The 21297-nt window shown below is 34.4% G+C and overlaps 1 protein-coding gene across 3 annotated transcripts in view; it reads left to right on the forward strand.

The window, feature by feature from the left end:
- Positions 1-21297, forward strand: part of KPNA4 (karyopherin subunit alpha 4) — a 57972-nt gene that overhangs the window by 12725 nt on the left and 23950 nt on the right. For all 3 annotated transcript variants that reach the window (XM_045903454.3, XM_054504340.2, XM_045903455.3), the window contains 7 exons: positions 10968-11012; positions 11875-11964; positions 12076-12105; positions 12190-12242; positions 14275-14370; positions 15338-15423; positions 20457-20543. In XM_045903454.3, the coding sequence (XP_045759410.1) occupies positions 10968-11012; positions 11875-11964; positions 12076-12105; positions 12190-12242; positions 14275-14370; positions 15338-15423; positions 20457-20543 (487 nt within the window). The remainder of the gene's footprint in view (positions 1-10967; positions 11013-11874; positions 11965-12075; positions 12106-12189; positions 12243-14274; positions 14371-15337; positions 15424-20456; positions 20544-21297) is intronic.

The following is a 21297-nucleotide window of genomic DNA, read 5'->3' on the forward strand; positions in this document are numbered from 1 at the left end:
TTTCTTTGTTTTTATGGGTCCCTATTGGAAACACCTTCTCGTCTTCCCTTTATCTTGCCATTTCTATTTCCAGGTTGAACTGAAGCTTCAGTTGAATTGGAGGCTTCAGTTCAATATGGACCTTGTCTATTTTGTACACTATTCTTAATTCTCATCATAGAGCCTGGCATTTGAATTTTCCCTCATCAACAGTTTGTATCAATCATTCCTTTATTGAATTCTTAGAGTTGTTATTTATGTACCCATATTTTAGTGTTTCCTCATGTAACATAAATGTTTTTACTTGTCATGTGTTTTGTAGAAAAAAGTATTGCAAAAGGATATGTATACACAAACAAATTGGATAACCTAGATAAAATGGATAAATTCCTAGAAACACACAACCTACCAAGACAGAATCCTGAAGAAACAAAATCTAAACAGATCTATAACTAGTAAAGAGACTGAATCAGTAATCAAAAATCTCCCAACAAAGAAAAGCTCAGGACCAGATGGCTTCACTGGTGAATTCTACCAAACATTTAAAGAATTAACACCAATCCCCTTTAAACTCTTCCAGAAAACTGAAGACAAGGTCACATCCATTCTGTAAGGCCAGCATTACTCTGGTACCAAAGCCAAAGACACTACAAGAAAACTTCAGACCAATATCCTTGATGAACAATGTTGTAGAAATTTTCAAAATACTAGCAAACTGAATTCAACAACATCTTAAAAGGAATATATACCCTGACTAAGTGGGATTTAATCCTGGAATGTAAGGCATGGTTCAATATATGAAAATTAGTGTACTGTACTAAATTAATGGAATGAAGGGCAAAACTACACATTGATGTCCATGGATGCATAAAAAGCATTTGACAAAATTCAATGCCCTTTCATGATAAAAACACTCAACAAACTAAGAATAGAAGGAAACAACCTCAATATAATAAAGACCAAATATGAAGCCCCAGCAGATGACACTCAATGGTGAAAGATTGAAAGCTTTTCCTATAAGAGTAAGAAGAAAGAGAAGGATGTCCACTTTTACCAGTACTATTCAACATGGTACTAAAAGTCCTAGCCAGAGCAGTTAGGCAAGAAAAAGAAGTAAAAGGCATCCACATTGGAAAGGAGGAAATAAAATTCTCTGTAGACGGTTTGATCTTATATGTAGAAAACCCTAATGATCCTCCTAAAAAAAAAAAATTAGAAGTAATAAATGATTTGGCAGAGTTACAGGATGTAAAATCAGCATTCGCTCATAAGGAACAATTTGAAAAGGAAATTAAGAAACATTGAGTTACAATATCATCAGAAGGTATAAAATACTTAGGAATAAACCTAACTAATGAGGTAAAAGACTTTCACACTGAGAACTGCAAAATGTTGCTAAAAGAAATTAAAGAGAGCAAAAATAAATGGAAAGGTATCCCATGTTCATGAGTTGGAAGACCTATTATTAAATGTTAGTACTACCTAAAGTGATCTTCAGATTTAACGGGAAAGTCCATATGGAATCTCAGGGGACCCTGAATAACCAAAACAATCCTGAAAAAGAAGAGAAAGTTGGAGGTCTCACACTTCCTAATTTAAAAGTTGAAAGTTACAGTAATCAAAGCAGTGTGGTATTGACATAAGCCAAACATTGACCTACAGAATAGAATAGGGAGTCTAGAAATAAACTCTTGCATATATGGTCAAAGATTTTTGACAAGAGTGCCAAGACCATTCAGTGGTAAAGGACAGTCTTTTCAAAAAATGGGGCTGGGAAAATTTGATGGCCACAAGAAAAAGAATGAAATTGGACCCTTACTTAACACCATATACTAAAAATTAACTCAAAATGGATCAAGGACCTAAATGTAAGACCTAAAACAAAACTCTTAGGAGAAGGAATAGGACGGAAACTTCATGACATTAGATTGGGCAGTGATTTCTTGGATATGACACTGAAGATGTGTGTGTATGTGTGTGTGTATATGTATATATATATATATACACATATACATCTTGTACAAGACAGACAAATATAAAAAACTGGAAATTGAACTTTTTCTGTTCTTACATTTACTTTCTAACTTTTCCAAAGAGATATGTATAACTTCTGAATTTAATACATTTCTCTGTTCAAATATTTGGTAGTGAAACTCCACTGTAATCCCATTCCTTGGAGTTAACAACTGGGTTTTTTTGCCTTAAGGTTTTATTTATTTATTTGAGAGAGAGAGAGCGTGCACACAGCAGGTGGAGGGGCAGAGGGAGAGGGAGAAGCAAACTCCTACTGAGCAGGGGAGCCTGATGCAGGGCTTGATCCCAGGACCCTGAGATCATGACCTTAAGCCAAAGGCAGACACAACCAATTGAACCACCCAGGTGCCCCTGGAGTTGACAGTTGTTAGCGATTTCTTATATTTTTTGTGATTTTTAAATTATATTTATGTACTAATTGTTTCAGTGCTTATAATTTAGATGAGGATCATTTTAAAGTGGTAGTATGTTTAGTAGAATTATTTTGAACTGTTCAGTAACTTGCCACGGTTAAATTTGGCCTCTTCCTGTTTAATTTACCTTCAGACTTACCTTATACTCTATCTTGAGTAATCTTTTTACTTGTTAGAGGTAAGAATTTGATTCTGCTTATGAAGACTTGCCCATCACTAGTAGTGCATATGGAACTTTACTACTACTATTAATAAATACCATCTTGAGAAATCATCAGTTTGAGTAAGCATTTAACATTAAGCATTTAAAAATTCCCTTTTATTGTCATAAATGGGAAATGTCATAAACAAAGTTGGAATTTATTTGCTAATTGCATACAGTTTGCCAGCATACATGATATTTGGCAAACACATGAATAAGCACTGTGATGGCTGCTTCAAGTGGAAATGAAAGGAGGGAAAAGTGGAAAGGAATGGGAAAACAGGCTTTTTTTTTTTTTTTAAAGATTATTTACTTGAGAGAGAGAGTGAGCAAGCATGCAAGTGGGGGGAGGGACAGAAGGAGAGGGAGAGAGAGAATCTCAAGCAGACTCCCCACGGGCATGGAGCCTGGACTCGGGGCTCAATTCCACGACCCTAAGATCGTGACCTGAGCCACCCAGACGCCCTAAAACAGACTTTTGTAGTTACACTTTTAGCATTTTTATTGGTTTACCATGTTTATTGGCTTGAACAATTATTGTACCTACCAGGTATGTTTAAAATGTGATGATCATTTGGGTTGAAAAACACCAGTAATTCAACTTTTCTCTGAACTGTTCTGTAGATTAGCTTTATATGATTGATTATGATCTGATTGATTGATATGGCTCCTTGCCTACCTCTCTATTCCTTCTCACCTTCAACGGATCCTGCATGCACCATCTTTTATAATCCCCTCTTTTTGTATATGCTACATTTTCTACTTGGAGTGGCTGTTTCTAGATGAGTTTTCATTTATTCTTAAAGACCCAGCTTATATTTCATATTTACTTACTGTAGTCTTTCTACCGTCAAGAGGAGTATATACATGTTATAACACATTAGATAAGTAAAATCAAGTAATGTGTTATAAATGGTGTTTGGCGCCAAATGTTTGCTAAATGTTAGGCTTTATTACTATTTTATTATATTTCTCTGTCATAAATACTACCTCCTCAAAGCCACGGATATGCTATGTCTGGTCCACCTTTGTATTTCTAGTGTTTGACAAATAGGTGATTAATATTTGAGTAAATGCTTCCCAGCCAGCTCTAAATAATAATACAGTAGTAAACCATGTTGTGGGGAGGGGAAGGTTATGTATATTTCTGTGTATATATATAACTGTTTAAAAATTATTTTCTTGAGATAAAATTAATCTTGCATAAAACCCTCTTAAAGTGTACAATTCAATGATTTTTAGTAAATTTTCAGAGTTATGCAACCATTGCCAGAATCCAGTTTTAGAATATATCCCATCATCCCACAGAATATCTCATGCCTGATTAGTCTTTTAAAGTTTTTTTTCTTTTTCTTTTTTTTTTCTTTTGGTGCTGTTACCTAAATATTAACATTCCTAGGGGATGGAGATAGGCTGTATGAAATAAAATCAAAGTATTACATTCCTTATCTTCTGTATGACTAACTTTTGAAATTTTCTCTAGTGAGATTGAGTCAGCCAAACCCTCATATTTTACTCAAAAAATTTTAAAATATTTAAATTTCATACAGTATGTTATTACATCATCATAACTTAAACTAGTAGTTTTTAGAGTTATGGAGAAAAGCTATACATTGGTAAAAAGTGATTTAGAAATTAAGTAGCCACTAGTTAGAAAATAAGTAGCCATAAATTGGAAAAGGAAAGACTGAACCCTGTCCTCAGTAAAGTGTTTAATCCCTAGAATTTAGGATAGTGATAGACACAATAATTATTTGTTAAATTAAAAAACTGTATTGTGTTCTGTAAGATTCACTTGTTTGAGTTTTTTGATAATTTCTTGTCCCCTTTTGGCTGAATTTAGGATTTTGTATCTGTATTTATTATAAGCAAAGAAATAGAAAAATACTGGATGATCTGCCTAAACTCTACCCCTTACTCAGTCTCTTTCTCTGCCTCTCTCCCCATCCCCCCATTTACAGCCTTTGTCCTTTAGATAGCTCTTTGGCCTATAAATAAGTCTTTGGCCAGTTTGGCAGCCTTTTGGAATTCTAATTGACAGCTCACTGCATCAGTGTAAGTCATGTGAATTCACAACTATTATATTTGCATGTAGTATATAAAAACTCTGCTCTTTAAGATGAGTAAAAACTTAGAAAAATAAGCCTTATATACCCCTTTCATGGGACCCCAGAGAAATAAAAGTCCTCTATTTGAGTTGGACTTGTGACTTGGTAAATGTCTAAATATCTAATACCACTTTTAAGACTTGCTCTTTTGCAATAAAAAACATGGGTAAATGCTGCCAGGCTGGTGCAGAGGATGTCTTTCTGCTAGTTCATTCAGTCTTCTCTTTACCTTGAAGGTAATAGCTTTTCCTCAAGAGAAGAAAATTCTTTACTTGCTTTCTTGCTCTGTAATAAAGAGATTGTCAAATCTCTTACTTTCCAAATAAATTTCTGTGGGTAGGAATAGCCCAAGGCTTATGTTACTACTACAATGTTAAATTGGTTTGATAAATCCTTTATTAATAGTTCCAGATTATCAGAAACTCCAAATTTAGTAAGATATACTGTAATGGGAAAAAATTCTTTGGGTGTAAATAAAATATTTATGTAAATGTACATATTTAATATTTAATATTTTATTTATGTAACATTTTACTTTAAAAGAAGTTAAAACCCATTATAACTTAATTCCGCTTCTTTAGGTGGAATAGTTACTAATAAAAGCTTTTTTTTGACTACAGATACCTGTCCCTCAGAAGTCTACCTTTTATTGAACAATCTTTTAAGTAGTACATTTTACAAGTTGTATTTTCTGTGTTTGAGACATAGGACCCAGTTTTTTGTTGTTGGCTACTAAAGTTGTTTAGTGTTTTTGTATTGTGATACAGTGCAAAACCCACTGTATCTATTTGATAGTACTCTTTGATAATAGTACTTTTTCTTTAGTATGAACCATAGGCTATAAGATTGGCTTGAACTTTTAAGACTTGGGGGAGATAATATGGCTTACTGGTTAATTGGCTTTGTAGACCATCTGAATTCTGATCCTCGCTCTCCCACTTCTAGCACTATGGTCTTGGCCAGATAATTTAACTTCTCTAGTCCTCAGTTTCCTTATTTATAAAAAAGAAACTTTTTTTTTTTAACCTTTTAAGGCTATAATAGTTAAAGGATAGTGAATGTTGAAACTTTTATTATAGTAGTTGGCTAAGTATTTTTATTCATTTTGCAGCCTATCTTATTTGTATTTTTTTATTGAGTCTTCTTTTTTTTTTTAAGGGCAAAAGATTCAAAAAGACTTTATGAAAGAAAATGTAAGAGAAAAATACATGAGGGGCACCTGGGTGGCTCAGTTGGTTGAGTGCCCAACTCTTGATCTTGGCTCAGGTTTTGATCTCAGGGTTGTGGGTTCAAGCCCTGCGTTTGGCTCCATGCTGAAGCCTACGTAAAATAAATAAATAATGAAAAAAAAACACATGAAAAGTTGTTCAATATCATTAATCATTAGAGAAATGAAAAATCACTACATATCTATTAAAATGGCTACATGAGGGGAGCCTGGGTGGCTCAGTCGTTAAGCGTCTGCCTTCGGCTCAGGTCATGATCCCAGGATTCTGGGATCGAGTCCCACATCGGGCTCCCTGCTCGGCGGGAGGCCTGCTTCTCCCTCTCCCACTCCCCCTGCTTATGTTCCCTCTCTCGCTGTGTCTCTCTCTGTCAAATAAATAAATAAAATCTTTAAAAAAAATAAAATAAATAAAATAAAATGGCTACATGAAAAAGATTGACCATTTCAAATGTTGATAAGAATGTGAAGGACTAGAACTCTCGTGTACTGTTATCGGGATGGACAAATATACAACCAATTTGGAAAACAGTTTGCAGGGGTTTTGGGTTTTGTTTATTTTATTTATTCAGATACAATTAACATACAATGTTTTATTAGCTTCAAGTGTACAATATAATGATTCAACAATTCTATACACTTTCATTGCTCATCATGATAAGTGTACTCTTAATCCCCTTCACCTGTTTCACCCATCCCTCACCCAGCTCCCTCTGGCCACCAGCAGTTCGTTTTCTGTATTTTTTTGTCTCTTTGTTCTTTTGTTTCTTAAATTCCACATATGTGTGAAATCATGGTATTTGTCTTTCTCTGACTTACTTCACTTAGCATTATACTCTCTAGCTTCATCCATGTCATTGCAAATAGCAAGATTTCATTCTTTTCTTAGGGCCTAATAATATTTCATTGTGTGTTGTGTGTGTATGTATGTATATATACATATATGTATATACACACAGTACATCTTCTTTATTTATTGATGGGCGCTTGGGAAGTTTTCATAATTTGGCTGTTGGAAAGTAATGCTCCAGTAAACATAGGGGTGCCTGGATCCCTTTGAATTAGTGTTTTGTATTTTGGGGGGTAATTATCCAGTAGTGGAATTCCTGGGTTGTATGATATTGCCATCTTTAGGTTTTCGAGGAATCTCCATACTGTTTTCTGCAGTGGCTGCACCAGTTTGCATGTCTACCAACAGTACACATGGGTCCCCTTCTTCCACATCCTCACCAACACTTCTTATTTCTTGTGGTTTCAATTTTAGCCATTCTGACAGGTGTAAAGTGATATCTCATTGTGGTTTTAATTTTCATTTCCTTGATGACTAGTGATGTTGAGCATCTTTTCGAGTGTCTGTTGGCCATCTGGATGTCTTTGGAAAAATGTTCATTCAGTTCCCCTGCCCATTTTTTAATTGGATTATTTGTTCTTTTTTGGTGTGGAGTTGTAGATTATGTTTTTTATATATTTTGGATATTAACCCCTTATTGGATATGTCATTTTATCTTCTCCTGTTCAGTAGGTTGCCTTTTTGTTTTGTTGATGATTGCCTTTGCTGCAAAAACTTTTTATTTTGGTGTAGTCCCAATAGTTTAATTTTGCTTTTGCTTCCCATGCCTGAGGGGACACATCTAGTAAAATGTTTCTGTGGTTGATGTCAAAGAAATTACTGCCTATGTTTTCTTTCTGGAGTTTTATGGTTTCAGATCTCACATTTAGGTCTTTAACCCATTTTGAGTTTATTTTTGTTTATGGTGTAAGAAAGTGATCCAGTTTCATTCTTTGGGTATTTTTAAAATATATATCTACCAAAACTCAAATGATCATCAAAAAGTTCACTTAAACAGAGATTGAATAAATTGGTTTGGTCAAAAATTGAGGTAAAGATTTCTGGACATATGAGATTACCCAGTACGTTTTAGTTTTAAGAAGGAATAATATTTATTATGTTATTCCTTATATATTGAATATATGTTCTAGTGGGGAGAGGGTAACAATAAAGTTTTATATAGCATATTAGCATGTGATAAGTGGTATGGAGAAAAATAAGGCAGAGAAGAGGAGTAGAGAGTACCCTGTGGGAGAGTTTCTAGATCGTTAGGAAGGAAAAGACCTTACCATGGAGATGACATTTGAAAGATGAGAGTGAGCACTGCAGATAGTGAGGGAAGAGCATTACAGCCTGAGGAATTAGCAATAGCAGTAATAATAATAGCTAACACATATACTGTTATGTGCCAGGAGCTATTATCTCCTTTACATATATTAACTTACTTAATCTTTATAGTATCCTATGAAATAGGTATTTTTACTGTCCTCATTTTATAGATGACAAAATTGAGGCATTGAGAGCTAGTAAGTAGTATGCCTGAAAATTGAACCCAAGCAGTTTGGCTCTGGAGTCCATCCTTAGGAGTTGCTGTATAGTGTATTAGTGAAGGCCTTGAAGAGAGAGAATTTCCAGTGTGTTAGAGGAATAGCAAAGTTAGTGCAGATACAGCAGAGTGAATCAAGAGAATGATAGGAGCTGAGGTCTGAACCGTGGTAATTGGAGAAGGGATAACGTAGGAAGATTTGAGTGGACTTAAACCACTTTAATGACTGGGCTTTACTCCAAAGTGGAGAGCCTTTGATGGTTTTGAACAGGCGAGTAACATGATCTGACAGACTTCTTAAAAAAGGGGTTCTTCACTGAGTCCTTCCTCAGAGTCTGGGTACAATTCAAGAGGACCTGGAGAATTAGAAAAAATTACATCTTTATTTTCACTAACTTCTAACAGTGTTTCCTTCATTTAATAATGTAGCCAGTAAACCTCAGTAGTTATTAAAGTTACCTGTGACTTTTTGTCACCACCAGTAGAAAATTATTGTTGCAGGATATCTTGAAATATCATTTAAGGTCAACATTACTTTGAAATTATGGTAGTTATTAGACTCACTCACTGTTAGATCCCACTTAATGTGATAATGAAGCACATATATTATAGTTTGTTTTTTCATATATATATATTTTTGACAACTATAGATCAGTATAATTGTTTTTCTTTGTAATCTTATGTATTTCTTATCTCTATTTAAAAACTATATGAGGGGTGCCTGGGTGACTCAGTTGGTTTAAGCGACTGACTCTTGATTTCAGATATGTTGTGGGATTGAGCCCTCTGTTGGGCTCTGCGCTCAGCGTGGAGTCTTCTGGAGATTCTTTCTCTCCCTCCGTCCCTCCTTCTATTCATGCTCTCTCTCAATAAATAAGTAAATCTTTAAAAAAATAAAAACACTATGTGGAAGGTGTTCATTGATTTCACCAGATTGTCAAAAGAGACTATAGCACTCAAAAAATAAGATTCCCTGTAAGGATTGCTTTGGTTATTGTGATAAGAACGAACTACAGAGAAGGAGGGCAAGAGCAGAAAGAGGGGTACAAGTTAAGAGCCTTTTGCAGTAATCTAGGTGAGAGTTAACGGTGAGTTGGACCAGAGTAGTGACAGAGAAGGTAGTGATATGTAGTTGGATTTCAGATAAGTTTTGAAGGTTGAACCAGTAGGAGGATTTGGTACGATCGAATGTGTAACGTGAGAGAAAAAGAAGAATCAAGGATGGCTCTAAAGTTTTTGGTCTGTGCCTAGGATAGAGCTGCCATTTGCTGAAAATTCCTTTGAAATTATCAGTAGATCTATAATGCTGGATATGTCATAAATTTTTTGTGTGTGTTTTTTTTAAAGATTTATTTATTGGGGTGCCTGGGTGGCTCAGTCGTTAAGCATCTGCCTTCGGCTCAGGTCATGATCCCAGGGTCCTGGGATCGAGCCCCACATCGGGCTCCCTGCTCGGCGGGAAGCCTGCTTCTCCCTCTGCCTCTCCCCCTGCTTGTGTTCCCTCTCTCGCTGTCTCTCTCTCTCTGTCAAATAAATTAAAAAAAATCTTTAAAAAAAAATGAAGATTTATTTATTTAAGAGAGCACACGAGCTGGGGGAGAGGGAGAGAATCTCAAGTAAACTCCCCACTGAGTGCAGAGCCTATCACAGGGCTTGATCTCATGACTTTGAGATCAAGAGTCCAGACACTGAACTGACTAAGCCACCCAAGTGCCCCATCATAAAATTTTTAAACAGTAACATAAGACTTATAAAAATAAAGATACAAAGAATAAAAGAACTCCTGGTCTCACCTCCCATACGAATCATGCGAGATGAGATAGAGTTATGTATGTTTGTTAAAAATTAAAAGTTTGGTTTTGGATATAAGTTTGAGATCTTTAGTTAGACATATGAGTATTACTTTGTGACTTGCTATTTCTACATATGCCCAGGCATATACAGTCACTAGAAAGAATGAGGAGAACTTACACATAGAGCTTAAACTTGTATTGTTTCTGAAATTTTGAATGTGTTACAGTAAGCATGTATCCATGTGTTAGGTAAGTTTAACATGAGAAAACACATGTTAAAAAATAAGAGAATGGTTGCAGGATGTGATAGAAAAATTTTGTGGTCATTAGAAATAATGAAAAAGATCTGTATTATACCACCATGGAAGGGCTTTAAAAATCTATAAAGTAAGTAAACAAAAATAAGGTAAAGACAGAATAAGTAGATAAGTGTGTCAGAAACACAGTAAAATCTAACAGTGTGTATTTAGAGAAAGAGACTGGATGGATAGGATGAATGGATGGGAAGACACCTTCCCCTCCTTTTAAGCAGTTGAATTTACTAGCCTTGTACATGTATTACTTCTTTAAGTGTCATGATTCATATGGGAGGTGAGCTTATGAGTTGGTTCTTTTATTCTTTGTATCTTTGTATTCTTATAAATGTTAACAGTTTTAAAAATTTTATCTAATGTAGAAAATCATGTCTATAATATCTTTATTATGAGTAAAATATGACTATTTACATATGACTAGAAGAAAAGATTATGGGATATACATTAAAATGTTAATAGTCGTTTTCTTGGGTGATGGAAATTGAGGTGATTTTTTAAAAATATTTTTCTTTAATTTCTTGTAGACTATGAGAAGACAACGAAATGAAGTTGTAGTTGAATTAAGGAAGGTGAGTCTGCGTAATATTGAGTACTTCCAAGCATAATTCTAATAACATTACAGCATATATAGAAGATACTAAATGTATATTAATCCCAAGTGCCTACCATTTCTTTTTCTTTTGAAAACTGAAGGGTTTTGACTAAACTTACGCGGGCTATTGAAGTTGGCAAGATACAACTTGACCACTCTCCAGAAATGGAGATAAATCAGTTATATGGTGTTTTTCTTCTTTAATAATTTATATAAAGTGAAAGTCTTCTCTATAGAGTTATACTAAATAGTTCTGCTATTTACAGGTGTAGTTATACCCTGAAAAGAACTTGTTCTACTTATAAATTTCATCAACTTTTCAAGTATTAAAATTGGTTATCTTTCATGTGTGTAAAAAAAAAAGTTATAGTTGGGATTATCTCTTTAAATTTGTTCCACACATTTTAAGTGAAATTTAAGTGACCGTTGATTTTTGTCTGATTTTGAATTGCCCAACTTTTGCTTTGACTTTGTTTTTAGGTGATAAAGAGAAGCTCCCAGATGATGTATAAAATGGTTTAGTACTTTTAAACAAATATATATGTTTGGTTCTGGCTTAAACTGTACACTGTCTTTTTTAATCAAAAAAATTTTTTTTTTTTAGTTTGCTTTTACATAGTTCACGGTTCATTAAAAATGTAATATTTGGGGCTTGGGGCTCAAATTAATGTTGCTTAAGTGTTTGAATCACAATTTGGTTTGATTTTCTGCATTTGCATTTTACTTTTAAAAGGCACTTCCCATTTCAGTTTGTAGGCACAGGATTGCCTATCCTTTGTATGAAAGTATTTAGCTTTTTTTAACTAAAGTTCTTTTTTTGATATATATATATTTTTAAGAATAAAAGAGATGAGCATCTCTTAAAGAGAAGGAATGTACCACATGAAGATATCTGTGAAGATTCTGATATAGATGGCGATTATAGAGTGGTAAGTTATTGTTATTCTTTTAGCTTAAAAACTACCAGTGAAAAATTTTACATAAATATAGAATTTTAAAGTGACTTTTTAACTTAGTGTTCTCTTTAATTTTTTTCACAGCAAAATACCTCTCTAGAAGCTATTGTTCAAGTAAGTTGAGTTTTTTTGCCCCCTCTTCATTTGTATTTCTAATTATTATGTATCTATATCAAAAATTGTTTTAATTTTTTATAGAATGCTTCAAGTGATAACCAAGGAATTCAATTAAGTGCAGTTCAAGCTGCTAGGTAAGTTAAATTTTGAGGACATATTTAAATTTTATAACTTACCCAGGAGTTCTGTTTGAGTTTTCACTGTATAGTAGTACTGTCACTCATGTTAACTTTGATGACAAACAATAAAGAACAGTCCATAGACCATCTACATTTACTTCAAAATTTTTTCTCTGATCTAGAGTATTAAAATTGGTAGCAGTTTTCTAAACTCCCAAATAAATAAACTTAAGTTTCAACTTGCATAGCACGTACAGATGCTAGGGAAGAGTTGTTTTGACAGGTTATTGCTATCAATTAATAGAAGAATATTATTTATAAAACTTCACTTTTTATTAACAGGTTTAATTTTATAAAAAGATTTTTTTATCTCCTTCCCAGGTAGCTAATTCTTTTCACAATCTCTATTTTAATTAAATCATAAATTGATTTATAAGCTTACTGTCACGGTGTACAGGCAAGTAGACATTAAGATTTAGGGCTATAAAGTTTCCCAGTGTACTTTCAGGTAGGAATATTAAGTTAGTTTGCATATTTCTGCTGTGAAATCTATGTTCTCAAGGTGTATGCTCCTATATTTTAAGGGGGGAACCAGAGAAACTTTGAGACCTTATTAAGGCATGGTTGTCTCATAGTATAATACAGTCTTTGTTTTCTGTATTTATAAATATAAGAATAATGCTCTGTGTTATTAGTAGGACAGAGACCCTTAAGTAACTGATCCTATTCATAGAATTTCATAGTGGGAGAAGATTACACTGGTCCATCCAGTATCTTAGCTAGTATACGAATCTTTTATAAAAAAAAATGTATTAGAGTTTTCCTACTTTCTGTATTCATTTTAAATAACCTAGAACAGATAGGAAAATTACAGAATTAGCAGTGTTGCCTACCATAGGTAAAAGAACTTCTTAGAGAGGACTTGGTTATGTAGGAAGAAAATCACAGAAGTATTCACATCTTAAAATGGCAAATTACTGTTTATAGATAGAATGATTAAGAAATTGATACATTATGCTCACCATTTTCAGAGTTGATTACTTGAGTTTTGGAGCAGCTTTTCTCAACAGTTCTAAATAAAGCCTTAAGGCCCCTAAGGCCAATGTTCTCGAATTACAGTCTTTGGATCTCTAGGAGATCCTGAGACAACTTTATGGGTATACAAGATCAAACCCATTTTCACAATAATACTAAGACTTTGTTTGCCTTTTTCTAATGTGTTAACAATTTACACTGATGTTGGAAAAGCAACTGTGACTAAAACTTGATGGTACCTTAGTGCAAATCAGTTAGACAGTGGCACCAAACTGGTTCTATGTTATATTTTGTAGATATATGCACCATTGTGCACTCAGAAGAAAGAAGGCCATTTCTAAATCTTTAAGAATGTCCTCAGTGTAGTAGAAAAAAGTTCTTTTATTAAGTCTAGAACCTAGATTAAGAAAGACTGGGCTGTTTCCTACTTTGTGCTAAGAATTGTGGCATGTGCTATGGAAAATACTGTGAAAAAGTATGTGGTATAATTCTTGCTATGTAAGAACTTTAGAACCTAATTGAGAAGGCAAAGGTATATTAAAAATAGGGTGATAACAGCAAATGTAAGCATATGCTGTGGAAATGTTCTTGGAATTCAGAGAGGATATTGTGAAAATTTACAAACTGAAATGGACTTTGAATAGATAGAGCTTGAATAGACAGAAAACAGGGCATTCCAAGTGTGGGGAATAGGATGTGAAGAGCCTGGAAATGAGATTGAAATGGTAAGACAGACAACTGATCTATTGTTGAATTACAGAGAGTAAGATTAGTTAGTTAGGTAAGATGGAGCCAACCTGTGGAGGACAAAGAGGTTACATTCATTGGGTAGTAAATATGCAGCCATTCCTTGGTTTATATAGGAGAATGATCTGATTAAGCTTTCATAAACATTGCTGTGCAGGGTATTCAAATGGGTGAGGACTTGTGTAAGCTCTATGTCAAATACGAATTTGAATTTAATTATAATATGTATCATTAAATTTCACAAGAGTATGTATATCTCTTATAGGAAGCTTTTGTCCAGTGATCGAAATCCACCAATTGATGACTTAATAAAATCTGGAATATTGCCTATTTTAGTTCACTGTCTTGAAAGAGATGACAAGTAAGTACATTATTTTAAGAGGTAATTTAGAATGTATCCTTTGCAGAAGACAAGATTTTGTAGTAGTTTGGTCTTTAAAGAAAAAAGGAAAAGGCTATAAGAGTTGAAAAGCCAGTGATAAACATTGCAGGGTGTGTTTACACCAAGAGGTGAACATAAAGGCCAAAGAGGAACTTGAGAATGATACATTGAACTTTTTTTTTAAAGATTTTATTTATTTATTTGACAGAGAGAGAGAGAGAAACAGCAAGAGAGGGAACACAAGCAGGGGGAGGGGGAGAGGGAGAAGCAGGCTTCCCGCTGAGCAGGGAGCCCAATGTGGGGCTCGATCCCAGGACCCTGGGATCATGACCTGAGCCGAAGGCAGACACTTAATGACTGAGCCACCCACGCACCCCAAGAATGATACATTGAACTTTTTAGCTTTGAAAATTGGCAAAAACTAGTTTGGCTGATAAGTACTTGAGAAAACTATTTGGGTAGTCATATGCAGGTATCTAAATAAAGAGTTTTTGGGGCGCCTGGCTGGCTCAGTTGGTTAAGCATCTGCCTTCAGCTCAGGTTATGATCCCTGGGTCCTGGGATCAAGCTCCCTGCTTAGCAGGGGGCCTACTTCTCCCTCTCCTTCTGCCCCTCCTACCCACCCCCATCCTGTTCGTGTTCTTGTGCGCTCTCTCTCTCTCTCTCAAATGAAGAAATAAAATCTTAATTTAAAAAAAAAAAGTTTTTACTTAATTTAAAAAAAAAAAAAATAGGTGGGACACCTGAGGAAATTGTATGCTTTTTATACTGAGGATCTGTAAATAGTCACTGGAGGTTTAAAAAAAGTGCTGGATGCATAGATAGATACCTTTGAAACAAAATATTTAATACTTTAAAAAATGCTTGAGGGGAGAAATGGTTGGTAGATACTAGATTTGGGCCAATGTAAAAATCCTTACTGTTTAACATTATTTGTTCTCTGTAGTCCTTCTTTACAGTTTGAAGCTGCATGGGCTCTGACAAACATTGCATCTGGAACCTCGGAACAGACTCAAGCAGTAGTTCAGTCCAGTAAGTTGGTGATTTAACAGATAAAAAAAAGTAAAAAAAAGAAAAATATAGTGATTCTCTTAAAAGAATAAAGCTATTTATATTATAATAGCTACCTAATTACAGGGTAGTTGAAATAGGCCAACCTAAGTATGTTATTTTGATCATGTTGTTCCAGTGACTGACATTTTCTATTTTCAAAATTTCATTTGATGCTAAATCTGAGAACATTTCCTAATTATAGTAGCAGATTACATTATTGTAGTTACACACTTTATAGGACATCATAGAAATAAAGGTGTTTTTTCCATTGCCATACTACTTCTTGGCTTCTCTTAATGAGATTTTCATCATATGCTTTAGAGAAATCTTTTATAAAGTAGTCCTGTTGAAAAATGGCTTGAAATTTTTTCATTGTTATTATAATAGGATTGTTTTTCTTTTATGTTCGAAGAGATGTAAGTGAGAAATTATTATTGGAAGTAATAACCTATGTATTGTTTTCATGAATACTGTTTAATTCTTCTATCAAAGAAATTAATAATTTTAAAGAAGGTACTTTTAAAGTGCTCTTCACACACGTATAAGCAATATACTTGTGTAAGCTTGTTAAAATCTTAAGCATTAATTTCTATATGATTTTAAAGGGGAACAAAGGTGTTATCCAAGTAAACATTTAATTATGTAGACATTTCTGTTGTAATATTACATAGAATATTAATGCTACCTTAAGTCATGATAAAACTGGCTTAATTTGGGGTTTAAATGGGTTTTGTTTTTGGCTTTTTGGTTTTATTTTGTATAATTGATTATTTAGTAAATTTTATAATCTCAAGACAATGTTTTAAGCTCTCACTCTTTTTCCTTTCTGTTTTATGTGGCTTTTTCAAGAGTAGAAGGAGCCTTAGAATTTGTTTTAACACTGCCAATCTGTCTTGTTTTTGAGTACAGCATGATTGATCTACATGTACTTAAATAGCATTTTTCAAAGTAATATCAGAAGAAAGAAAAAATAGAAGAATCATTTGTTCAGTGTAGTAGTATTCTGTTCAGATACAGATCTTTCTCTGTGTTTCCCATCCTTGTTATAAAGCAAGGATGTTGTAAAGCAACAGAACCACTTTCTGATTCAGAAGGTCTCATGTGGTACAGGAATCACTGGCCTGACTAAAGACCCATGTGATGTTAAATTTTTTTAATTGAGGTGTAACTGACATATATAGCATTAAATTAGTTTTAGACATATGACATAATGACTTGAAGTGTATACACCAAGATATGATCACAGTAAGTCTAGTTTCTCCTATCATCATATTAAATTACATAATATACAGTACAGTATTACTGACTACAGTCACCATGCTATACATTTCATTCCCATGACTTGTTTTATGATTGGATGTTTGTACATCATGACCCCCTTCTATTTCACCCACCTCGCAAAAGCCCTCCCCTCTGTCAACCATGAATCTGTTCTCTGCATCTATGAATTTTTGTTTTGTTTGTTCATTTGTTTTTTAGATTCCACTTATTAGTGAAATCATACATTATCTGTCTTTCTCTTTTCTGACTTATTTCACTTAGTACCTCAAGGTCCATTGATGTCCTAATTAAGTATTTCATTTTTTGGTAATGAATGAGAAGTATTCCATTGTGTCTGTGTACGTATGTACACACATCCATCCATCCATCATTGGACACTTTGGTTGTTTCTATATATTGGCTATTGTTAATAATCTGGTAATGAACATAGGGGTGCATATATCTTCAGAGGTTCTAAGTGGTTTCACCATAAGCATATTTGCTGAAAGCATTTTTCCTCACATAACTAATTGGCCATAAGGCAATTTTGCCATAAAAGATATAAGAATAACTGGTTGACGGTTTGATTGGATGGTTTCTTGGTTTCATCAGCTAGCTGACAGTTTGCTTTCATGTCTGCATTGACACACTACTCCTATTTTTATATTAAATAAATCTTAGCCCTTGTAATAGTCTGTACAGTGGCATAGAGTTTTGAACGCACACTTCTCATAGAACTTTGGAACATCTGTCAATAGACATGTGGTAATATGCTGAGAACAGAGAACAGTGTAGAAGACTTTCACAGTGCAATACAAAGCTGTTACAAATATGCATCCTTGTATTTAGAAACTGATATCTCTCTTAAGGAAGAAAGAAATTTTAGCAAAAAATGAAAACATGTGATGCCAGATGAAGAGATGAATCAACAAGCAAAAAATTACATATATATAATGTTATAAAAGGAAAACTTTGAGGACAAGTGCTTAGGTACAGTCTGCAAAATAAAAATCAATTATTTGCATAGAATTGCATGAATCTACATACATTTTAAATGTATTCAAATGTTCTGTATTTTGCAATAGTCTTGTTAATTTTGTTAATGCATTTTTCATGTTTCATTATGTCCTTTTTAATGGATGTCTCTCTTTTATTTTTGTGATTTTATCTTTTATGGCATAATTGCCATACGGCAAATTAGGTATAGGGTGAAAATGTTTGCGGCAAAGATGCTTATGGTGAAAATACTGTGAACTATTCTTAAATTTGTTTTCATTTGCTTCAGATAAATACCCAGAAGTGGAATTGCTGGATCCTGTATTTTTAGTTTCTGTATTAGTTTCTTCTATTTTTAGTTTTTTTATTAGCCTCCATACTATTTTCCATAGTGGTTGCACCAATTTATATGCCCACTGGCGGTGCACGAGGGTACCCTTTTTTTCCACATCCTGTCCAACACTTGTTATTTCTTGTCTTTTTGATTCTAGCCATTCTGACTGGTGTGAGGTGGTATCTCATTATGGTTTTGATTTGCATTTCCCTGATGATAAGTGATGTTGAGCATCTTTTCATATGTCTGTTGGTTATCTGTATGCCAGTGCTTTCAGCACTTTGAATATATCATACCATTCCTTTCTGGCCTGCAAACTTTATTCTGAAAAATCTCTGATAGTCTTATGGGGCTTTTCTTGTACGCAACAAGTTGTTGTTCTATTGCCACTTTTAAGATACTCTCTTTATCTTTAACTCTTGACATTTTAATTACAATATGTCTTGGTGTGGCTCTTTTTGGGTTCATTGTATTTGGAACTTTCCTGGCTTCCCAGATCTGGGTATCTCTTTCCTTCCCCAAGTTGAGATAGTTTTTAGCCATTATTTCTTCAGACAAGTTTTCTGTATCTTTCTCTAGACTCTCTTCTCCTTCTGGGACCCCATTATGGGAACGTTGTTCCACTTGATGTTGTCCTGGAGATCCCTTAAGCTATCTTCACTTTTTAAAATTCTTTTTTGTTTTGCTGCTCTGTTTAGGTGAATTCCACTGCCCTATCTTCCAGATCACTGATCCTTTCTTCTGCTTTATCCTTCTCTGTTGTTGAATGCCTCTACTGTATCTTTCAGTTCAGTTATTGTGTTCTTCAGCTCTGTGACTTTTGTTTGGTACTTTCTTATATTTTCTATCTGTTGAAATTTTTTCTGTGTTCGTCCATTTTCTCCCGAGATTGGGGAGCATCTTTATGACCATTTTTTTGAACTCCTTATCAGGTAAATTAGCTCCATTTCAGTAAAGTTTTTTTCTGGGGTTTTATTTTGTTCTATTCTTCAGTTTACTTATTTAACTTGACTTTCTGTGTTTGTTTTTATGTATTAGGTGAAACAGCTACCTCTCCCAGTCTTGAAGGAATGATCACAGGAAGACAGCAGCATGTGTTTCAGTCAGCTGTCTGTGCTATACTTTGGGGATGGTAGCCTGCCACAGATTGTTTCACTCCTATGGAGCGCAGAAATGCAAAAGACCCCCCTGCCCCCAGCTACCAGTGCCAAGCATTCAAGGGGTGTCCTTTATGTGGACTTTGTGCTCCTGCCAGTTTTGGCAGGACCACAGGGGCCTGCCAGGCCAGGATGAGCCATCCCACTGGGTTTGGTGGGGTGGAGCTGTAGCAGTGCTCTGCACTGGAGAGTGCAGGGGTGGTACAAGTATCGTTAGCAAGGTGGAGTGTGTAAAAAATGGCACCTGCCAGCACCTCCATCCCTGGAGAAAGTTCCAGCAGACCCTCATCCCTTAGGCAGTTGCTTTAAACTTAGCCAGTGAACCTCCTTTGCATATGCTCTAGGCACTTTTCAGCCCACTGCTTTTGTGCTGAATCCTGGGGCATGTGGGCAAGTAATCTCATAAGAGTGTAGTCCTGGTTTCCTACAGACCTTTGGGTCTCTTGGATATTAGCCCTGTTGGTTTTCAAAGCCAGACATTTGGGGAGTTTGTCTCTGGTGTAGGTCCCAAGGGTTCAGGTGCCTGATTTGGGGCTCTAACCCCTTGCTCTTCAGGGATATGCTCCATATTTATGAAATCCCTCCTGCTTGTGGGTCACTGCTAGGTTATAGGGCATGGCTTTGTTAGGACCATAGTCTCTGCCTCTCCTGTCCATCTCAATGTGACCTTTTTATCATTTGTTGTGAAGGAGCTGTTCAGCTAGTTCTATAGGAAGCATTATTGTATATGTAGCTATAGATTTGGTGTGTCCATGGTAGAAGGTGAGGTCAGCCACCATCTTGAACTGCACCCTCCTGTTACTTTAAATTTCTGTATTCAGAACTTACTTCAATAGTTGGGAGTCCCTTTTTTTTTTTTCTAAGTTTGAGAATAATGCTTGAATCTATAAGGAATGAATTACTTATTTATTTTTAAGAATTGATTTTTAATTTGGAATTTTATTCAGGTTTAATTATGAATGAAAATTTACTAGCTCAATTTGATATTTATATGTTAAAACTGAGATTTTGATGCTGAATAAGTGGCTTGCTGATCACAAATTTTCCACTACTGTTACTGGAGTGAAAATCATTTAATAAATATATATTTTAAATGTATTTTTGATAGGGTCCTTTCTTCTTAGATTTCAGCCAAAAAAAAGATTGATTTTTGGTTTAGAGTATAATATCTTCAATCCTTTTTTTTTTTTCAATATTATTGAGATGTAATTGGCCTCTAAGACTGTCTTTAAACTTAAATGTTAATTTATGTTTTCATCCTTCAGATGCTGTGCCACTTTTCCTGAGGCTTCTACATTCACCCCATCAAAACGTCTGTGAGCAAGCAGTGTGGGCACTGGGAAATATTATAGGTTTGTATAAAACTTGTAATACTAGCTCTACAGTTGTTGTTGTCATATACTGTGTAATAAAAATGACTACTAGTAGTTGAAAAAGAAAAACAGTTTGTCTTTTTCAGGACTGGATCTTGTGAAATAATTTATAGAAATTATAGCTGTTTTAAGTATAAACCTATAATAAACAGGATGAACGTTTTTGTTGCTTATCTTTTATATCGTCCACTCTTTTTTTTAGTATATAGTCAACTCTTAATTATTTGAATAATTAGGAAATATGTATGAGAGGGAGAGGAGATCTCCTCTCCCTCCTTTATTATGTTGATGGATTCATTTTATTCCCTAACTTTCTCCATTGTCATAGAAATAATAAGAAAAAAGAAGGATGCACAACGTAAACCAACAGTTTTTCTCCATAATGACAGTTCTTAAAAAGAGTCTTAATTGAAATTTTTACTATCTTTCCTGGATTTTAGTACAGTAAAATACAGTAATGTTATCCATTATCATCATAGGTCATCATACAGGAGGTGTTTGTAGCTTATAGACAGTGTCATTAAATGTTGAATACCATGATTATCCTACCTTTCAGGTTTTCTCTGGCGTAATTGTAAGAAGAATAATTAAAGACAATTCTAATATTTCAAGATTTGTTTTTAATCTAGAGACGAACTTTACCCAAACTCAAAAATTTGAAGAGCTATCCTCCAGTGAGTGGAGAATGGAAAAAAATCTGGGGTCTGAACTGTATTATGTCCCTTGATGTTAG

This window comes from Mirounga angustirostris, unplaced genomic scaffold, assembly GCF_029215605.1.
Source record: "Mirounga angustirostris isolate CCGP_5_RB_7025 unplaced genomic scaffold, mMirAng1.0.hap1 SCAF_1, whole genome shotgun sequence".
Lineage (NCBI taxonomy): Eukaryota > Metazoa > Chordata > Mammalia > Carnivora > Phocidae > Mirounga > Mirounga angustirostris.